The 15395-nt window shown below is 45.3% G+C and overlaps 1 protein-coding gene across 7 annotated transcripts in view; it reads left to right on the forward strand.

The window, feature by feature from the left end:
• MPRIP (myosin phosphatase Rho interacting protein) overlaps positions 1 to 14258 on the forward strand; it is a 161085-nt gene extending 146827 nt beyond the window's left edge. For 5 of the 7 annotated variants that reach the window (XM_037163186.2, XM_037163192.2, XM_037163193.2 and 2 more), the window contains 2 exons: positions 2952 to 3037; positions 7190 to 14258. In XM_037163186.2, the coding sequence (XP_037019081.2) occupies positions 2952 to 3037; positions 7190 to 7261 (158 nt within the window). In that variant the 3' untranslated portion in view covers positions 7262 to 14258. Of the gene's footprint in view, positions 1 to 2951; positions 3038 to 3519; positions 3582 to 7189 lie in introns of all 7 variants that reach the window. The other 2 variants (XM_037163187.2, XM_037163194.2) reach the window with 1 other exon arrangement.
• Positions 14259 to 15395: the final 1137 nt, after the last annotated feature.

The raw sequence follows: 15395 nt of genomic DNA on the forward strand, positions 1-15395 counted from the left end.
CAGCCACATTGAAACTGATAGGAGGGGCAGAGATGCAGAACAGCCATGGGTGGTTGATAAAAATCGGAACAGATATCTCAGATGTGGATGTTCCGTCCTGAGGAGTCAAGAGGCCCAACCCCACACCAGGCATCCAGCCCAGGAATACAGAGCTGGAAAGAGAACTCCCAACAACTTCTGGCTCTAAAAACCAGTGGGGATTGAGGCTGAGTGAGACAGAGGGCTTCCTGAGTCCCAGGAAGTTTCTCTTAAAGGGTCTGTGCAGACGTACTCAGACTCACTCACTCTGAGCTCTGACACTGGGGCAGCAACTCAAAAGGTGCCAGAGACGTGCAAGGAGAAACTGAATTGTCTGGCTTTGGGGCTAGAATAGGAGGGGGAGCTTTCTCCCAAGTAGAAGTGCTGGCAGAGGCTATTGTCACTTTGCTGAGCCCTCCCTATAGGTGGGTACCATTTCTATGTCTCACTGAGTCTCCTGAGTCCTAGGAGGCTGTTCCCCCAACCCAGTGATTCCTTAAAAATCCTGCTCCACCCAATTTGCAGGTCCACCCAAGCAGTTTCCAGTGACTTTTTCATACAAATGGCCTGTCTTGACTTGCTGCAGGCTTTACTAAAAAGTCCCTCAAAGGTTCACAACCCCCCCCCAAAAAAAAGAGCATTTGGCCTTGGCATGCCCCATACCCCTTGCTAAGTGTCCCAAGGGTTAGCACTAGTGTTAGCCAGCTTGGGTTCACAGTTTGGTCTTTCCCAGGTATGTCTTAGCCCAGCACAATGAGCAGCCATCTGCTGATCATTGTGTAGCTGATGCTGGGTGGCCCTGGGAAGAGCACAGGCAGTGGCTGACCTTGGCCAGTGCACCTGGTAGACAGCTTAAGTTCACACCAAAACACCAAGCAACCACCTCATGAGCAACACACTCAAGGGGCAGACTCACTGGGCACCAGAGCCCTGCTGAAGCAAGTCCTACTCCATAAAGTTGGCCCCTGCAAAGCAGCTCCTCTGCTGTGCTCCTGGCCAGGACTCCCTTCCAGTTGGTCTCAGGGTATATCTGGAATGCCAGGCTTCTGTGACAAGGGAGACTATACCACAGGGCGATATAGGACACCTACTATACAAGGCCACTCTCTTAAGATTGGGAGATGTAGCAACTCTACCTAGCACATAGAAACTGCCAAAATAAGAAGACAGCAAAACATGGCCCAAATGAAAAGACAGGAAAAAAACTCCAGAAAAAGAACTAAATGAAAAGGAGACAAGCAATCTACTAGATACAGAGTTTAAAACACTGGTAATAAAGTTGCTCAGTGAACTTAGAGGAACAGTAGATGAACTTAGCATTTCAGAAGAGACATGGGGAATATAAAAATAGAGATAGAAACATGAACCAGTGAGAAGTGAATAATACAGTAACCAAAATGAAGAATACATTATAGAGAATCAACAGTAGAGAAGATGAAGCAGAGAATCAAATTAGCAATTTGGAAGATAACAAGACAGGAAACACCCAATCAGAACAGCAGAAAGAAACAGGAATGCAAAAATTGAGGATACTGTAAGGAGCCTCTGGGACAACTTCAAGTGTCCGACATTCGCATCATAGGGATGCTGGAAGGAGAAGAGATAAAACAAAAGATTGAAAAGCTATTTGAAAATATGACAGAAAGCTTCCCTAACCTGGCGAAGGAACTAGAAATACAAGTCCAGAAAGCACCAAACAAGATGAACCCAAAAGGCCCACACCAAGACACATCATAATTAAAATGCAAAAGGTTGAAGACAAAGAGAATCTTAAAAACAGCAAAAGAAATGCAGTTAGTTACCTATAAGAAAGTGCCCAAGGGATTAAGAAGTACAACAGAAACTTTGTAGGCCAGAAGGGACTGGCAAGAAATATTCAGAGGGATGAAAAGCAAGGACCTACAAACAGGATTACCCAGCAAAGCTGTCATCTAGAATTGCAGAACAAGTAAAGCGCTTCCGAGGCAAGAAGAAGCCAAAAAAGTTCATCACCACCAAACCAGTATTATAAGAAATGTTAAAGGGTTTTCTTTAAGAAGAAAAGATAAAAAATATGAATAGTTAAATGCCAATAAATACTTACTTATTAATACTTTAAATGCAAATTGAATGCTCCAATCAAAAAACATACAATGGCTGAATTGATGTGAATTCAAGACCCTTACATATGCTGCCTATAAGAGAGTCACTTAAGATCCAAACTGAAAGTAAGGGGGTGGAAAAGATATCTCATGAAAATGGAAACAACAAAAAAATATTGTGGTAGCATTACCTATACCAGACAAAATAGATTTCAAAAACAAAGGCTATCACAAGAGACAACAAAGGACCCAGCAAAATAAGTTTTTTTCTTAAAAGATTAGATATTTTCATTTTGACATGAATAAAGATCAATAAGTGTATTGTTTTTTTAAACCACACACCCAGGACACATGATGGCCCAGGGTATGTTCGTTTAAGCAGTCACTTTCCAGAAGTTTAAAGGACAATACACATGCTGTTAATGGCTGCCTCAGTGTGGGGTGTGTTATGAGAAGGAGTTGGTCTGACTCTTTTGTGTTACAACAGTCCTGGATTCTCAGAAGGAAGGTGGGCAAATGAATCACAGGGACAGTTGTTCCGCTCAACTGGTAAGGCGTAGCTCTAGAGGGAGCGGTCCCAAGTGGTCCCCACAGAGAGCACAGCTTCACCTACAGTCAGACCCGTGGTGGGGTGCTGACCAAGTGCCCTACACACAGATGTCCTCCAGTTGTGCTTCGAATTGTTCTGGAAAAGATCTAGTATGTTTTATGGTTATTGGCTTTGATTACTCTTAACATTTTTAAAGGAAATGTCGTTTATGGCACTAAAATCAGCTTGTGAAATTTTTAAAGATTTACTAGGGTTCCAGAGGACTTTGAAAAACAAAGTAATAGGTTTGTTTGTTTCTTCAGATATAATGAAATCTAAAAGCAACCCTGACTTCCTAAAAAAGGACAGATCCTGTGTGAGTCGGCAACTCAGGAACATCAGATCCAAGGTGAGTCTAGGATCCAGGGTTGGGTATGTGGGGCTCGCAGAGGTTGGCAGAGGTCTGGTAGAGGAACACAAGTCAGCGCCCAGGACAGGCAGCAGGGGAAGGTCGCCAGGGCCTAGAACTCTCCCCCACATGCTCACCCTTTGGCGCCAGCTCTGGTGACTTCAAGCTTCTTATCTCCCTCATTCAGCAGTGGAACCAGCTCCTACAGGCACAGTGGGAGGGCCAGGCCTGTGAGGAGCAGGGCATGGAGTGAATTCTACCTTGCACTCCCCTAGTTGAATACTGATTCTACCTGCTTTTGGGAAAGGAAGCTGCCTGACCCCTTCCCCCTAACCTTCTAGTAGCAAATCTCCAGTGATCAATCAGTCCCTGCCCCACTGCCGCCTCCACAAGAGAAGGACGGGCGGGGGGTGGAGAATGATGAGCTTGTTGCTTTTAGGATTTATTGTATGTGTCTTATTTTTTGCTCTTTCCTCTGACAGTCCGTAATTGAGCAGGTCTCATGGGATAACTGAAACGAGCCCGCTTCCAGGTCCCTTGTCATGTAGGTAAACCACCTCTTACCAGCAACCCACCTGCTGCCCTCCAGAGGGCGCTACCTGCATGCACTGCTCACACCTCCATAGCAAGCTCCTTGTTTTATTGTCTTTGTTTAATTCATGATGCTCCAGCAAGCACATACACAATCCAAGTGAAATTACTTTAACCTGTTCTGGAGAGTTAACTGGCACTATAACCTTGTAACAGACTTGACCCCTGGCGGAGAGGAGCTTCCCCTCCAGTTTGGTGGTCAAGCTTCGTGGGTGGGCTCAGGCCCAGGTCAGCATGCTGTGTGCACTCCACTTTCTCTGGGGTAAACCCCTCTTGCCTTCTGTCAAGAGGCAGGCTTGACCCACCATCAGCCACTGACAAGCAGAATCCCCCAGTGCTGCAGAACCCTCACCCAGTCTGCTGCTGAGGCAGGGCCAAGCTGGGGTATGCAGGGAGCTGATCCCTCACGGGCATGGCTTAGGAAGACTCAGCAGAGCAAGATGACCACACATGATTGGGTGCTTCACCAGGACCTTTTGAACAAAGCAAAAGTATTTCACTGGGTGCCATTAAAGGCAGTGCTATAAAGAAAGGCGGTGAGGACACTGAACAGCTGACTGAGACATCCGTCTGTTTGAAAATGACCAGGAGGACGATGGCACTGAGCCTGGACCTGGTCTCCACAGGAGGGCCGGGCATCAGGTCGCATGGTCCCTCACTGTAGACTGTGCTTACTGGCCTAGCTGTTTCTGACCTCACTCACTCCCTGCTGAGGGGCTAAGGGCAGCAGGGAAAACACACGGTCCAGGCTTCTGCCACAGGGACACCGACACCACCTCGGGGCCAGACAGCACAGGCTCTTCCTCAGTTACCCACAGCTCATCCTCAGTCGGGACAAGCCCCATTATCCTCTAGGGTGAAGGTTTGGCTGTTTAGGAAGAGCTTTATTTTGTTGATATTTTATTTATTCTTCTGCAGTCATAAGTCACTTGTGACCAAATATTGTTTAGACTTCATTGAAAACTTAGTTTCGACTTTTTTTCTTTAGACATGAAAAACACTGTTTAGCAAAAGGAAAAATTGCTATTTGGTTTATGGTCATCTTGAAGATTCTACTCTTTTGAGGCTTAACTGCAGCTGCTCTAAGTTCCCCTGTACCTGTAAAAAGTGACAAAGCTTCTGCTAGGACCTTTCTAGGGAAGCCTTGCTGCAGTGCTGACCTTGTCAGGATGGGCAGGGGGTGGGGGTGGTCCGGGGGGTCTGGATGAAAGGCCAGAAAGTCACTGAAAAGGCCTTTGCAGCAGAGTACACTGGAAGAACCTGGTACACTGGCCAGGACCAGCTAGAACAAGGTAGAAAGAAAACTGTTAGGCACACCCAGGGAGGGCCTCTCAAAGGAGGGTATGAGTTCGTATGTGGCTTGACCATGAGAAGACCCACGGCTACCCTGGCCGTGACTTGACAGTGTGAGAAGGAAGGCCTTGCTGTGCAGGGCAGTCCTGCTGGCCCAGGTAGAAAGGTGGGGGCCTTGCAAATGGCCTCATAGACACCTTTGGTGATGCCAGGTAGGTCAGTAGGCACTCCAATGAGGGTTTGTGCTGTTCTTTTCCGTGACTGTATTTGGAGACACTCCCCACCCCCCCATGGGAGGATGAGGATGAAGTCGTGTAGAAACGAATCTGTCACTGGTGCTTTTTGAGGTGAGATCTAACATGTATGGACTTACATCTTTCATTTATGCTGTTTCAACGTCATGCCTCACGTAAAAATATAGAAAGTCTCAGCACCGTAAAGTCAAAGCAAGCTTATTGCTTAAAAACAGTGCAGCTTTTCTGGGATTGCATCCAGAAAGCACGTTTTCCTGGGGTCCTCATGGAGTATTCATCAGACAGACCAGCCCTATGGAAGGGATGAGCCCCAAGGGAGCTGGCTACACCCTGAGAGCCCTTTTCTAAGTGCATGGGGAGCAGGGGAGGGGATTTAACAGCTGGAGTGTGCGGCAGTACATGGCACTGAGCGTGAAGCCTTGGACCTATCATAGCCTGGACTGCCCCTCACCATGCCTTGCTTCCCAGCTTCCTGTCCCTGAGCACTGCAGGGACTGTCACTCGAGGGTGTCTGACAGTGGGCAGAGGCGGGATACTCACCATCCCTCAGATCTTAGGAGTGATGGCTCACTGCTATCTCAAGGGCGTGTCCCCAACCAGAACAGAGCATCATGGCACAGAACCAGGTGGCCTTCTGCAGGGTGACCCCACCTATGCCCAGCACCTGGATGAAACAGGCTGCTGTGTGGACAGCACCTCTTGACCTGAAGCGCTAAGGGAAAGAGACTTAAAAGGATTTTAGGCCTTGAGTGCTTTAAGGGAAGTTCTGGTTTGGAATGGGATGTGGATCTCTTTCTATTCTCTTACCTACTCAATGGCAAGCTTCAGAAGTGACCCTAATGTGAAGGTCCATCTGGACCAGTGAGTTAGAAAAGACTAGCTGTTGGACACCTCCCCCCCTTTTTAAAAATCATTTCATGTATCATTTACACAATTCCACAGTGTAAAAAGCAAGTAGAGCCATTCTTGGTGAGGATGGCGACACTAGGGCCAAGCCCACTTCCCTCAGACTTCGGAGGAAGCTCAGTCGCACAGATTCCCTCACAGGGCCCACTCTGAAGCCACAGGCTGGGCTGTCCAGGCCTGCAGGGCCAACAGCTCTGATATGTAGCTGAAACTGGTGTCATCTGTGCCCTGCACTGGGGCCAGCCTTGAGCTGCATGTGTCTTGTCAAGCTCTCTTTATCAGCTCTGGCACACAGAAGCTGGAGGAACTGGCCTCTTAGAATCCAGTGTTGAGATTTGCAGAAAGATTTAGATGGCAACCAGGAAGCCAGGCCTGTCCCAGCCGGTGCTGAGATTCCACCATCCCAGTCATGCTCTAAAGTGATGCACCTTTCTCGTCTGGAAATTAAACCTTTGGGGAGACTCCAAGAGCAAAAGTATCACTCATAGTGGGACACACAGATTTAAACTTTCCCAGAGTCCCTTAAGAATAGTATATCAGTTTTACATTTTGAAAATCTTAGTAGATATGTCAACATATTCCCAAGTCCCCATAACAGTAAATTCAGTAGGCTTTTTCATACTGGGGACAGGGGTAAGGGGTGAGTCTGAGAGCAAGTGCTGCCAGGGAGAATGTAGGTGGGTCCCTGGCCTGCACTCTGGCAGCAGTGCCCCAGGGGCCCTAGTCCTCCTGGCACTAGGCCTCTGGGTAATGATGGTTGCCTGGGAAGCAGATGTGGCGTGGCCCACACACAGGAGGACATGGATGGTTGCTTCTCTAGTTCTTGGCACAATCTTCTTTTCCTGGCTGAATCGGCCCAATAGCTGCTTGCCTAAAGAGCCCTAAGCTCGGAATTCAGCTTCTTATACTCAGTGGTCTTCTTTCTCTGATTTTTTTCCCCCTTTTTCATACAGATAACACCATTTCACAGGAGACCACTCTCTCCTTAGCATGCCCCACTAATCTCTGAGAAGCTCTTCCCACCCCCACCCTACACCCCTCTGCTTGCAGCCTGCACCCCAGCAATAGGCCTGTTGGTAAACTGGTTTTCTCCCGCTTTCTTCCCCAGAGTCTAAAGGAAGGCTTGACGGTGCAAGAACGCTTGAAGCTCTTTGAATCCAGGGACTTGAAGAAAGACTGACTGTCCCATTCCGATTGAACACACACCCTTCCCAGCTTGTGGCAGCACAACCCAAATGCTACTTTTTGTCTGTACCTTTATTTTTATTATTATTGTTATTGTCATTATTAACTGTGGGTATGGATGCATGAGAGACTAGTTTATGGGTTGTTCACACCATTCCCTGCTGTGCTGATTCCAGCTTCCTCTTGGCTCTGTCTGAGCTGTTACTCCTTGGTTCTTCTAAAACAAGCCAGGCAGTGGGGGCTGCAAGGGCCATCTGCTCTAGCTGGGTCTGTGCTGGGAGTCCCTGCTGTCGTCCGCCTCACTCACTGTCAATATTAAGGCCCAGCAGCCTATTGAAAAGCTGGCTCTGTCTCATCAAGAGCACTGGGGAGAGGGACAGAGAGAGAGAATCAGGCCCAGGGGCCTGTAGCTCTGCTGCATACTGAGTCCCTTGGAGAGAGAACAAGCCATTGGGATGTGGTTTTACCTAGATTACAACACTGACAACTTGCTAGCTATGGGAGGAGCTGGGGGAGCAGGGCGAAGGGCATGGTGTATGCCACCAGTTAGCTTGAGGGAAGGTCAGCATTTTATATTTGTTCCACTAATGCAGCTTAGAACCACACCCCAGATAATTGTGGTAAACTTTTCACAACCTTGAAAATGTTGAAAACAGCCTTTCCTATTTTTGTTTTTTTTATTAAATCTTGCACAAAACCCCAGCCCTCTCATTCCTTCCTCTGCTCAGTCCTTTCTGTGGTCGCCAGTCTGGTCTTTCCGCACCTGCCTGGCCTGTTGACCTGTGGCATGGGGTTTCGGACTGTAATTGCTAATGATGATGAATTCCCCCCAGGTATGTCGTTTGTGAGGACAGGTGATTTATCTCTGTAACCTCTCTGTAAATAAACCTCATGTTACTTTTGAAAAGGTTAGGCAAAGACCCCTATGTTAAGTCAAGGAGAAAATGCAGAGGATGTCAATCAGATGAGAATGGCCCATTATTTTTTGTTCTTAACTCCAATCTGAGACCTGAAGAGTTCTCTTTTAGCATTTAGAGAACCTAAAGTAAACCTATTATAATTCTGATTTTTTAACAGTTTGAATAAGACCTTTATAACTGCCACAAAACACTCTACAACACTTCTTGTAAAGACTTAAATTGGAGTTTTTCTCATAGGCCCATGGAAACTGTTCATCCTGAGATAAGAAGTATAACAAAACCAAGGGGAGCCAGCTCTGCTGCCTTAGCAGCAAGGGGCAGGCTGAGAGCAGAATGTCTGGGGGAACTCCCTCCAGCTGTCCTGTATCTGTTGGTCTGTTGATTGTACTGCCAAGAGCATGTGTCTGCTCTGTTGTAATGCTTGCGTGAGTTTGATAGTCTGTAGGTACACAGATACTTGGGGAGTAAAAATGTAGAGGTGTCTTGCTCAGTTTCTAGATTTGAAAACAAGGTCATTTGGGAAGAGCCCCAGAAAGGCCAGACAAAAGGCACTTGCTTGGTGCTGTCTGCTCACTGCAGTGGCTGAGGAGCTGCATGCTGGCCTCAGCCGTCCCTGTTCACACCTGTAACTCTTTGGCGTAATGCTTTCCTTCTTCCATGGTGGTTTTTTTTTTCTTTGTTTGTTTTTTACTTCTTTTTACCCTTTAATCCTCACCTGAGGACATCTACTGTTTTTTTAGAGAGGAAGAGGCAGGGTTGGGGGGAGAAAAGAAACATTTGATAGGTTATATCCCATATGTGCCCTGACCAGTGATCAAACTTGCAACCTTGGTGTACCAGGATGATGCTCCAGCCAACTAAGCCCCTCCCAGTGAGGGCTGTTCTATGTTTTTAAAAGATCAGCTCTGTTTTTTAAATTCTACTTACCAGATACCCCCTGACATGTAGATTGGCAGCATTTTTAAAGGGCGGTGACCTTTCTGTGTCATGCTCAGAATGGGAGTGAACAGAAGGAGTATTTGGGACCTGCAGTCCTACTCTCTTCAGCAGGTATCCTCTGGGGCAGAGTGTGGTGACACTCAGCAGATCTGAGGGACAGGCCTATCCACCTTGTCCTCCGTGTGGCTGTCTGGGCACTACGGTTTTATGTCGCTCCTTCCGAGAACTTGCCTTATCAAGCCGGTGTCCTTTGTGAGTGCCCTGCAGCCTCAAGGACTCTTCTCTCCAGGTGACCCCTTCGCTCTATCCCTCCCTGAGGTTTCCAAGGCAGGTCCTGCATGGAGTCAAGCTCCATCTGCCTTCTGTTGTGAAGGTTTGAAATCTGCAGTTGAATAGGTAAAAGAGCATTCATTTTACTGACTTTTCCTTTGACATGAGATCTCAGGAATCCTGGGGAACAAATGTGTTAGGTACAGCATTTGGGGGTCAAAGGGAGACTGAGGGAGACCTCCTGTCATGGCAGCCTCTATAAAGGACTCTCCCACTCACTCTAGAACAACAGGACTCATTTGCCAGGGGCTGGTTCAGTCTGGGGGTTACCAGGAAATGGACTGCGAGTGCTAAGGTGGCTGAGAAATGGGGGCACTCTGACTCCTCTAAGAAAAGGCTGGTTATGCTGCAGCCTCCCATACAGTGCGCAGCCCTCCCTTGGCGTGGCTGAGTGCCATTACATGTTGATGACAACTGTCAGGCTCCAAGCCAGGGCTGGGTGTCCCAGTGCTCAGTCCTGGTCTCCAACTAGAATGAGCACACAGGACAGAACAAAGAGGGCCTTCACTTCTGGCCTGCATGTCCCACCATGGTACTGCCACAGTCCCCACTGTACAGTGTCCTCTGTGTTCCATGAACCCACTAAACCCCAGGGAAGAATTTAGCCACCTAAACCACTGAGGAGAGAAGGAGTAACAGTGTGGAGGTCAGGCTGGTTTCTGTATTGTTACAGAAAGGTCCTCAGGTCAGGCCTGAGCTGCCGCTGGGGCTGTGGCCAGGGGAGCATAGGGGACGATGAGTCCCAGTGCTCCATGCTTGGCTGCTCCCAGTAGGAGCCAAGCAGTGGGTGCATCCCACCCCCTCCCCAGGAGCCAAATGTTAACAGGCAAAACTCTTCACAGTTGTAACTACTTTCCTGTAAATGTTTGCTTCATTTACAGTCTGCTAGCACCTGCACATAAACTGTGGCAATCATAATGGCAAAACTTCCCTTGACAATTTTGTGAACATACACACCAATCACAGCATGCACACGCACTTTCTAATTCTTTTACCACTCGTGATGCCAGTACTTGAGCAGATATGAAGGTGGTTATTTCCAGAGGACTGTGGCCATCAGCAGCCTCCCTGGCAGAGGTGCGACAGTGGGCGGGGTGAGGTGGCAGGCAGAGCACTTGGCCACTAGAAGTTGAAGTTTGTGCAATAAGGTGTCACGATGAGTCTGAATTTGTGGGAGGAAGTGCTGGCTGTCCTGGGGGGTGCTGCTGGAGGCTGTGGTGGGAATGTGTGGGTTTGAGAGGAGCTAAGATCAGAGGCCGCTCCCTACAAGTCCTGCAGCGTCCAGATCCAGTCACTTGCTCACTGACCCAACACTTCGCACCCAACACTGTGGCCTCCCATGGGCCACACTTTTGAAGAGAGAAAACGGCAATTTTTAAGGCAGTTGTGGCTCTTGGAATCTGCCTGAAAGGAATTCTGACCAAAAGGCCAGGAAACAAAGCAGACAGCCCAAAAAGCATTTTTGATGGAGATGCATTTATACCATTTGTTTCACCACAGAGGGAGGTGGGACACTGTCCTTTTATCACTGTTGCCTAGGGTTCCCTTCAGCAATTCTGTTTCTACACTTGGGTTGGGGGCGTGTGGTGTGGCACAGTGCCTGCCCGAATCCTGCAGGGCCTGGAGGCTGAGCGACAGCCCTGTGACCTCTTTTCTCCAGCTCTGAAATGACAAGGGTGTGCCCTGTGGCCTCATTTCGGAGGGAGGGGCAGTGGGGAGCCTTTCCTGCTCCCCACTCCCTGATGCCTGCGAGGTGTCTTCATGGCTGACCACACTCGGCCACTCACTCACTGACGTATCTAGGTCTCAGACAGTTCTTTAGGGATTTAAAGCTGTTTTCAGTTAGAGTGAAGAAAATATAACCCATCAACATTTATTTTTCATGAAATAAAAGTTTATACATTATTGTCCTAAGGAAGGTTGAAATTTAACAGTCTCATTTGCAACATTGAATTTGTGTTAACATTTAACACAATTTCAAAAAGGATTCAGTCACTCCCTTTATCACCAAAAGGGGAGGGGTGGGATTTTAAGTATTTCCAAAGTTTTACAAAGGACAGGGAAGTACACAGTATTGTACTTCAAAGGAATTTAATGCTAGAGGAAAAAAATTGGCACATTAATTGAAAGTTTCACTTCTCTGGAAAAATCAGTGGAATATCTCATACCCTGAAAATCCTGGACAACCAAGTTACTACAGTGTTTTATGTTAAATAGGAATTTGCTTTATAAATAAATTTTAACTGTTGCCCTAACATTTTCTCCACTCAGTTGAGATTAGTGAACAGTCCTCGGTGCCCTGGTCCAGTAGTGTCCACTGGACCTTTATGAAAGGACTTGGGAGGAATGCTGCTGAAAACTTTATTCTAAAGGTCCTTATTATGAAGGTATTTGCACCCCATTTTTTCTGTCATTCATCATAGGCTCTTCTCCCTTGTCATTCTTGAGAGAAGAGTTAGTTACTGGACTGACCAGTCAGAAAGGGACTGAGGGTCCCTTTCTCAGTCAGTGCGGACTGAGGAGCCACCAGGGGACTTTCCACAAAGGTCATGCTTCCAAGTCAACCAGTATGCAGACGCCTCTCCTCTGGCTTTTCCATGCCACCAAATCCCTAAAACGCCTGTGCTCAGCCAGATATCAGACTTCTAATTCTAGAAAAGGTCTTTTTATTCACCTGACACCTGAAGGACTTGGTCTAAAGGTCAAGTCCTTCACCACACAGCAGGGCAGTGTGGGACAATTTCTTCTTCCACAACAGGCCACGTGCTATCAGTCCTCAGACTGCCCTCAGGAGATAGGAGAGTGGGGACAGGCTGGTGCACTGTGTACAATCTTGCATGTTCTTACACATGTACAAACACCTTTGGCAAGTTCACACTTTCCACAGTTGAAAACTGAAATAAGGATCAACCTTAAGTGAGGTCTAGTAAAACCTCTTTTCTTAGGTTCTTTCATAGGAAGACAACATAAACCTGTATGATGGTGCACATTGTCAGTTTCTCTCGTTTTGTCTACTGGAAAAGACCTGGCCTCACTCCTTGGCCCTTTTGAGCACAGTTTAAGTTTCAAGTCTTGATGTTTCTCTGTAATGGGCAGAGGCCTACGTTTTCCGAAGTCTTTCAGCCAGACTCACAGAGCAGGAGTAATAGCTCCACACTAGACCGCTCCCAGGGATGGCATAACACACCTTGGGTCCCTTTCCTCTAGGTGTGCACACAGGACTGTGTGACAACTTCAGCTACAGTGCTCAGAGTGCTTCCAATTTCTCTGTATTTAAAAGAAGCTGTTTTTTTTCTTCTAAGTAACTTGTATGTATATTATTCAGACTAAGCATTGTAAATATTACTCAGAAGTTACTATAGGATTTTTGTGACAAAATGTTTTTTTAAGTTGTATACAGATAATCGCTTTTTAAGGTAGGGAGAACAGCTTTGGGTACAACATTGAACCCCACTCAACATTATAAGGAAATGCTTTTAATGACTTTCTAAAAGCTTTGGTCATTGAACAGGTGGTTTTAAAGACTGTATATTGTATATACAATAACGATGACCCCATACCAAAACACTGTTTTTTGTTGAAAAAACTAATACTTGTTATTGGTAGAGCTATTTAAAATCCTGGCAGGGGGAAAAAAATCCTAGCTGAAAATTAAAAGAACAACCTGTTGGTTACATCTTTACCAAACCCTTCCATACAGTAATCTAAGACTTGTTAGGAGGCAGTTTTGGTGTCAGGGGACTGTGCCTGGGAAGCTCTATATGCAGAGTCCAGCTGAGCATCTGGACTTCCCCAGCCCTGGGGCTGTATTATTAGCATAAAGGCCACAAAATACTTAAGAATTGGATGGTCCAATAGAGGGAGATGTAGAAGTCTTAGGTAAACTCAGCAGCAATCGGAATCACAGCACTGCCAGGGAGCCTTCCCAGGTGCAGTTGGAGCTCACGGTGAAGAAACCATCAGGTGTGCTCAGCCTGCCTGCCTGCCGTCACGTTTCCATACCCTTTGCACTTTCTCCCTTTACAACTAGTTATATCACATACTTCAGTTTTATAGAAAGCTAGGAATAGGTTAAGAAGACCACTAAATTACTGTTATGTTTATATCACAAAACTTTAATTAAAATGGATTTTAGGATTTACCTTTCATATTTACAACATATCTACTCACTTATTGTTAGGATTCAAACCAGTTAAGAATTGATTCATGTGGTATTCCTAAGTAATATTTACTAAGTGGTTCCTCAACAATTATAATCAGTGATTTTTCTATCAGGGTGAATGTCTCAATTCAGCTACTGAAGACAAAAACATACTATGCCAACCTGCTGGGAGAGCTGCTATACAAACAGTGAAAAAATGTAGATCACTTCCCTGTCGTGAGGAGTCTGGGAGTAAATCACAGCAATCACTTCTGCCACTAATTTTTTCAAAAATTAGTTGAACAGGCAGATAATGCCTGTTCAAAGAACAAACTTGGATAAAGTAATGTGTTTAATTTCTGTACTAATGCTAAATGATACTGTTCACCAAACTAAATGTCACCTGCAGAAGAAAGCAGAGGCCTAAGGGGCCCAGGTGACTCCTTAGCATACTTGGGCTCCACCAGAAGCCTCAGGCCTGAAACAGCTCCCAGAAGCAGACTCCACTGGATGGATCGTTCTCTGCCGGCTGCTGGGGTCCTGAAGAGAAGAGCCTGGTCAGTGAAGATGCTCTCTGTTTTGGACAATTCAAGAATGTGATGGTTTAGTTTTACGCTTTTTTAAAAAATAAAGTTTCTAATAAACTGCTCACTATAACTGAAGTAATTACTTTGTCAAAATATTTATTCCTTTGTGTGACATGCTAGATTTCTATGGATATAGCTGATCATTTCTATTTTGTAAATACTACCTAACATTACATAAAGTATATCATAATAAACTATTTTTGCATCACCCTTTGCATGCTGTGAATGAGGTTTTGTTTAATGGAGGGACATATGCAAAATAGGCATTTAAGTCAAAAGTCAGAAACTGGTCAGCAACCTACAGATTTATAATGAGGTTTTTGTTTTTACTCTTATATCTGCTTTTTTTTACAGTGTTTTTAAAGTTTTGGGTTAGTTGTCAGCATTTTAAAATAAGATTTCACATAAAAATCCAGTTTCACAGGTTCACATGCAATGCATAGTAAGAAAAATTTTATATCCAGCATCTAAAGTACATTAGATTCTTAGTTATAGAAACCTTCAGGAGTCCTAAAGGACAACAGAAGTACTGATGAAAAGAACTGTAACTATCCCACACCTGCCCCTTTATTAATAGATTTGCAGTAAAGTGTTACTTTTCATTTTTAAAAAATGAATCTTATATAATGACCCAGTATACACACATACACACACACAGCCACAGCCCAGAATTTCACAAAATAACGCACCCTTGCTAGGATGTATTCTATAGTATACACTTGTGTAAAATCTCTCCATTCTATTTCATTTAAAATTCTAGTTGTAACCTACTAAATAAATTTATGAGAATTTTTTCAATATTGCCACAAACTTTGAAATGAAATGTGAAAATGTGGGAATCCAAACTTTTATTTAGATAAATAAGAAAATTAATGTCTGCCTACCTATTAGAAATCAACTTAGGGAATTTGTGAAACTTAAAAACAAAATTAAGTACAGACATATAAAGAATACATATTTTCAGTGCTATTCTGGTTTAAGGGTGTTCAGTAATTTTCTACTCATTAAAAAAGTTATTCTGGTCAAACATACAACTAGTTTAATATGGTATTCTAATAACTTTTAACTAAATTTTTAAAGCTGTGTAAGTGTAGTTTAAAAAGTCAGTTGGATCTGGAAAATCCAACACCTTTTCATGATTAAAAAAAACAATAAAAATAAGGAATAGAAGGGGACTTCCTCATCTGATAAAGGGAATCTAAGAAAGACCCA

This window comes from Artibeus jamaicensis, unplaced genomic scaffold (genome assembly GCF_021234435.1).
Source record: "Artibeus jamaicensis isolate MK-2021 breed Jamaican fruit bat unplaced genomic scaffold, CSHL_Jam_final contig_419, whole genome shotgun sequence".
NCBI lineage: Eukaryota > Metazoa > Chordata > Mammalia > Chiroptera > Phyllostomidae > Artibeus > Artibeus jamaicensis.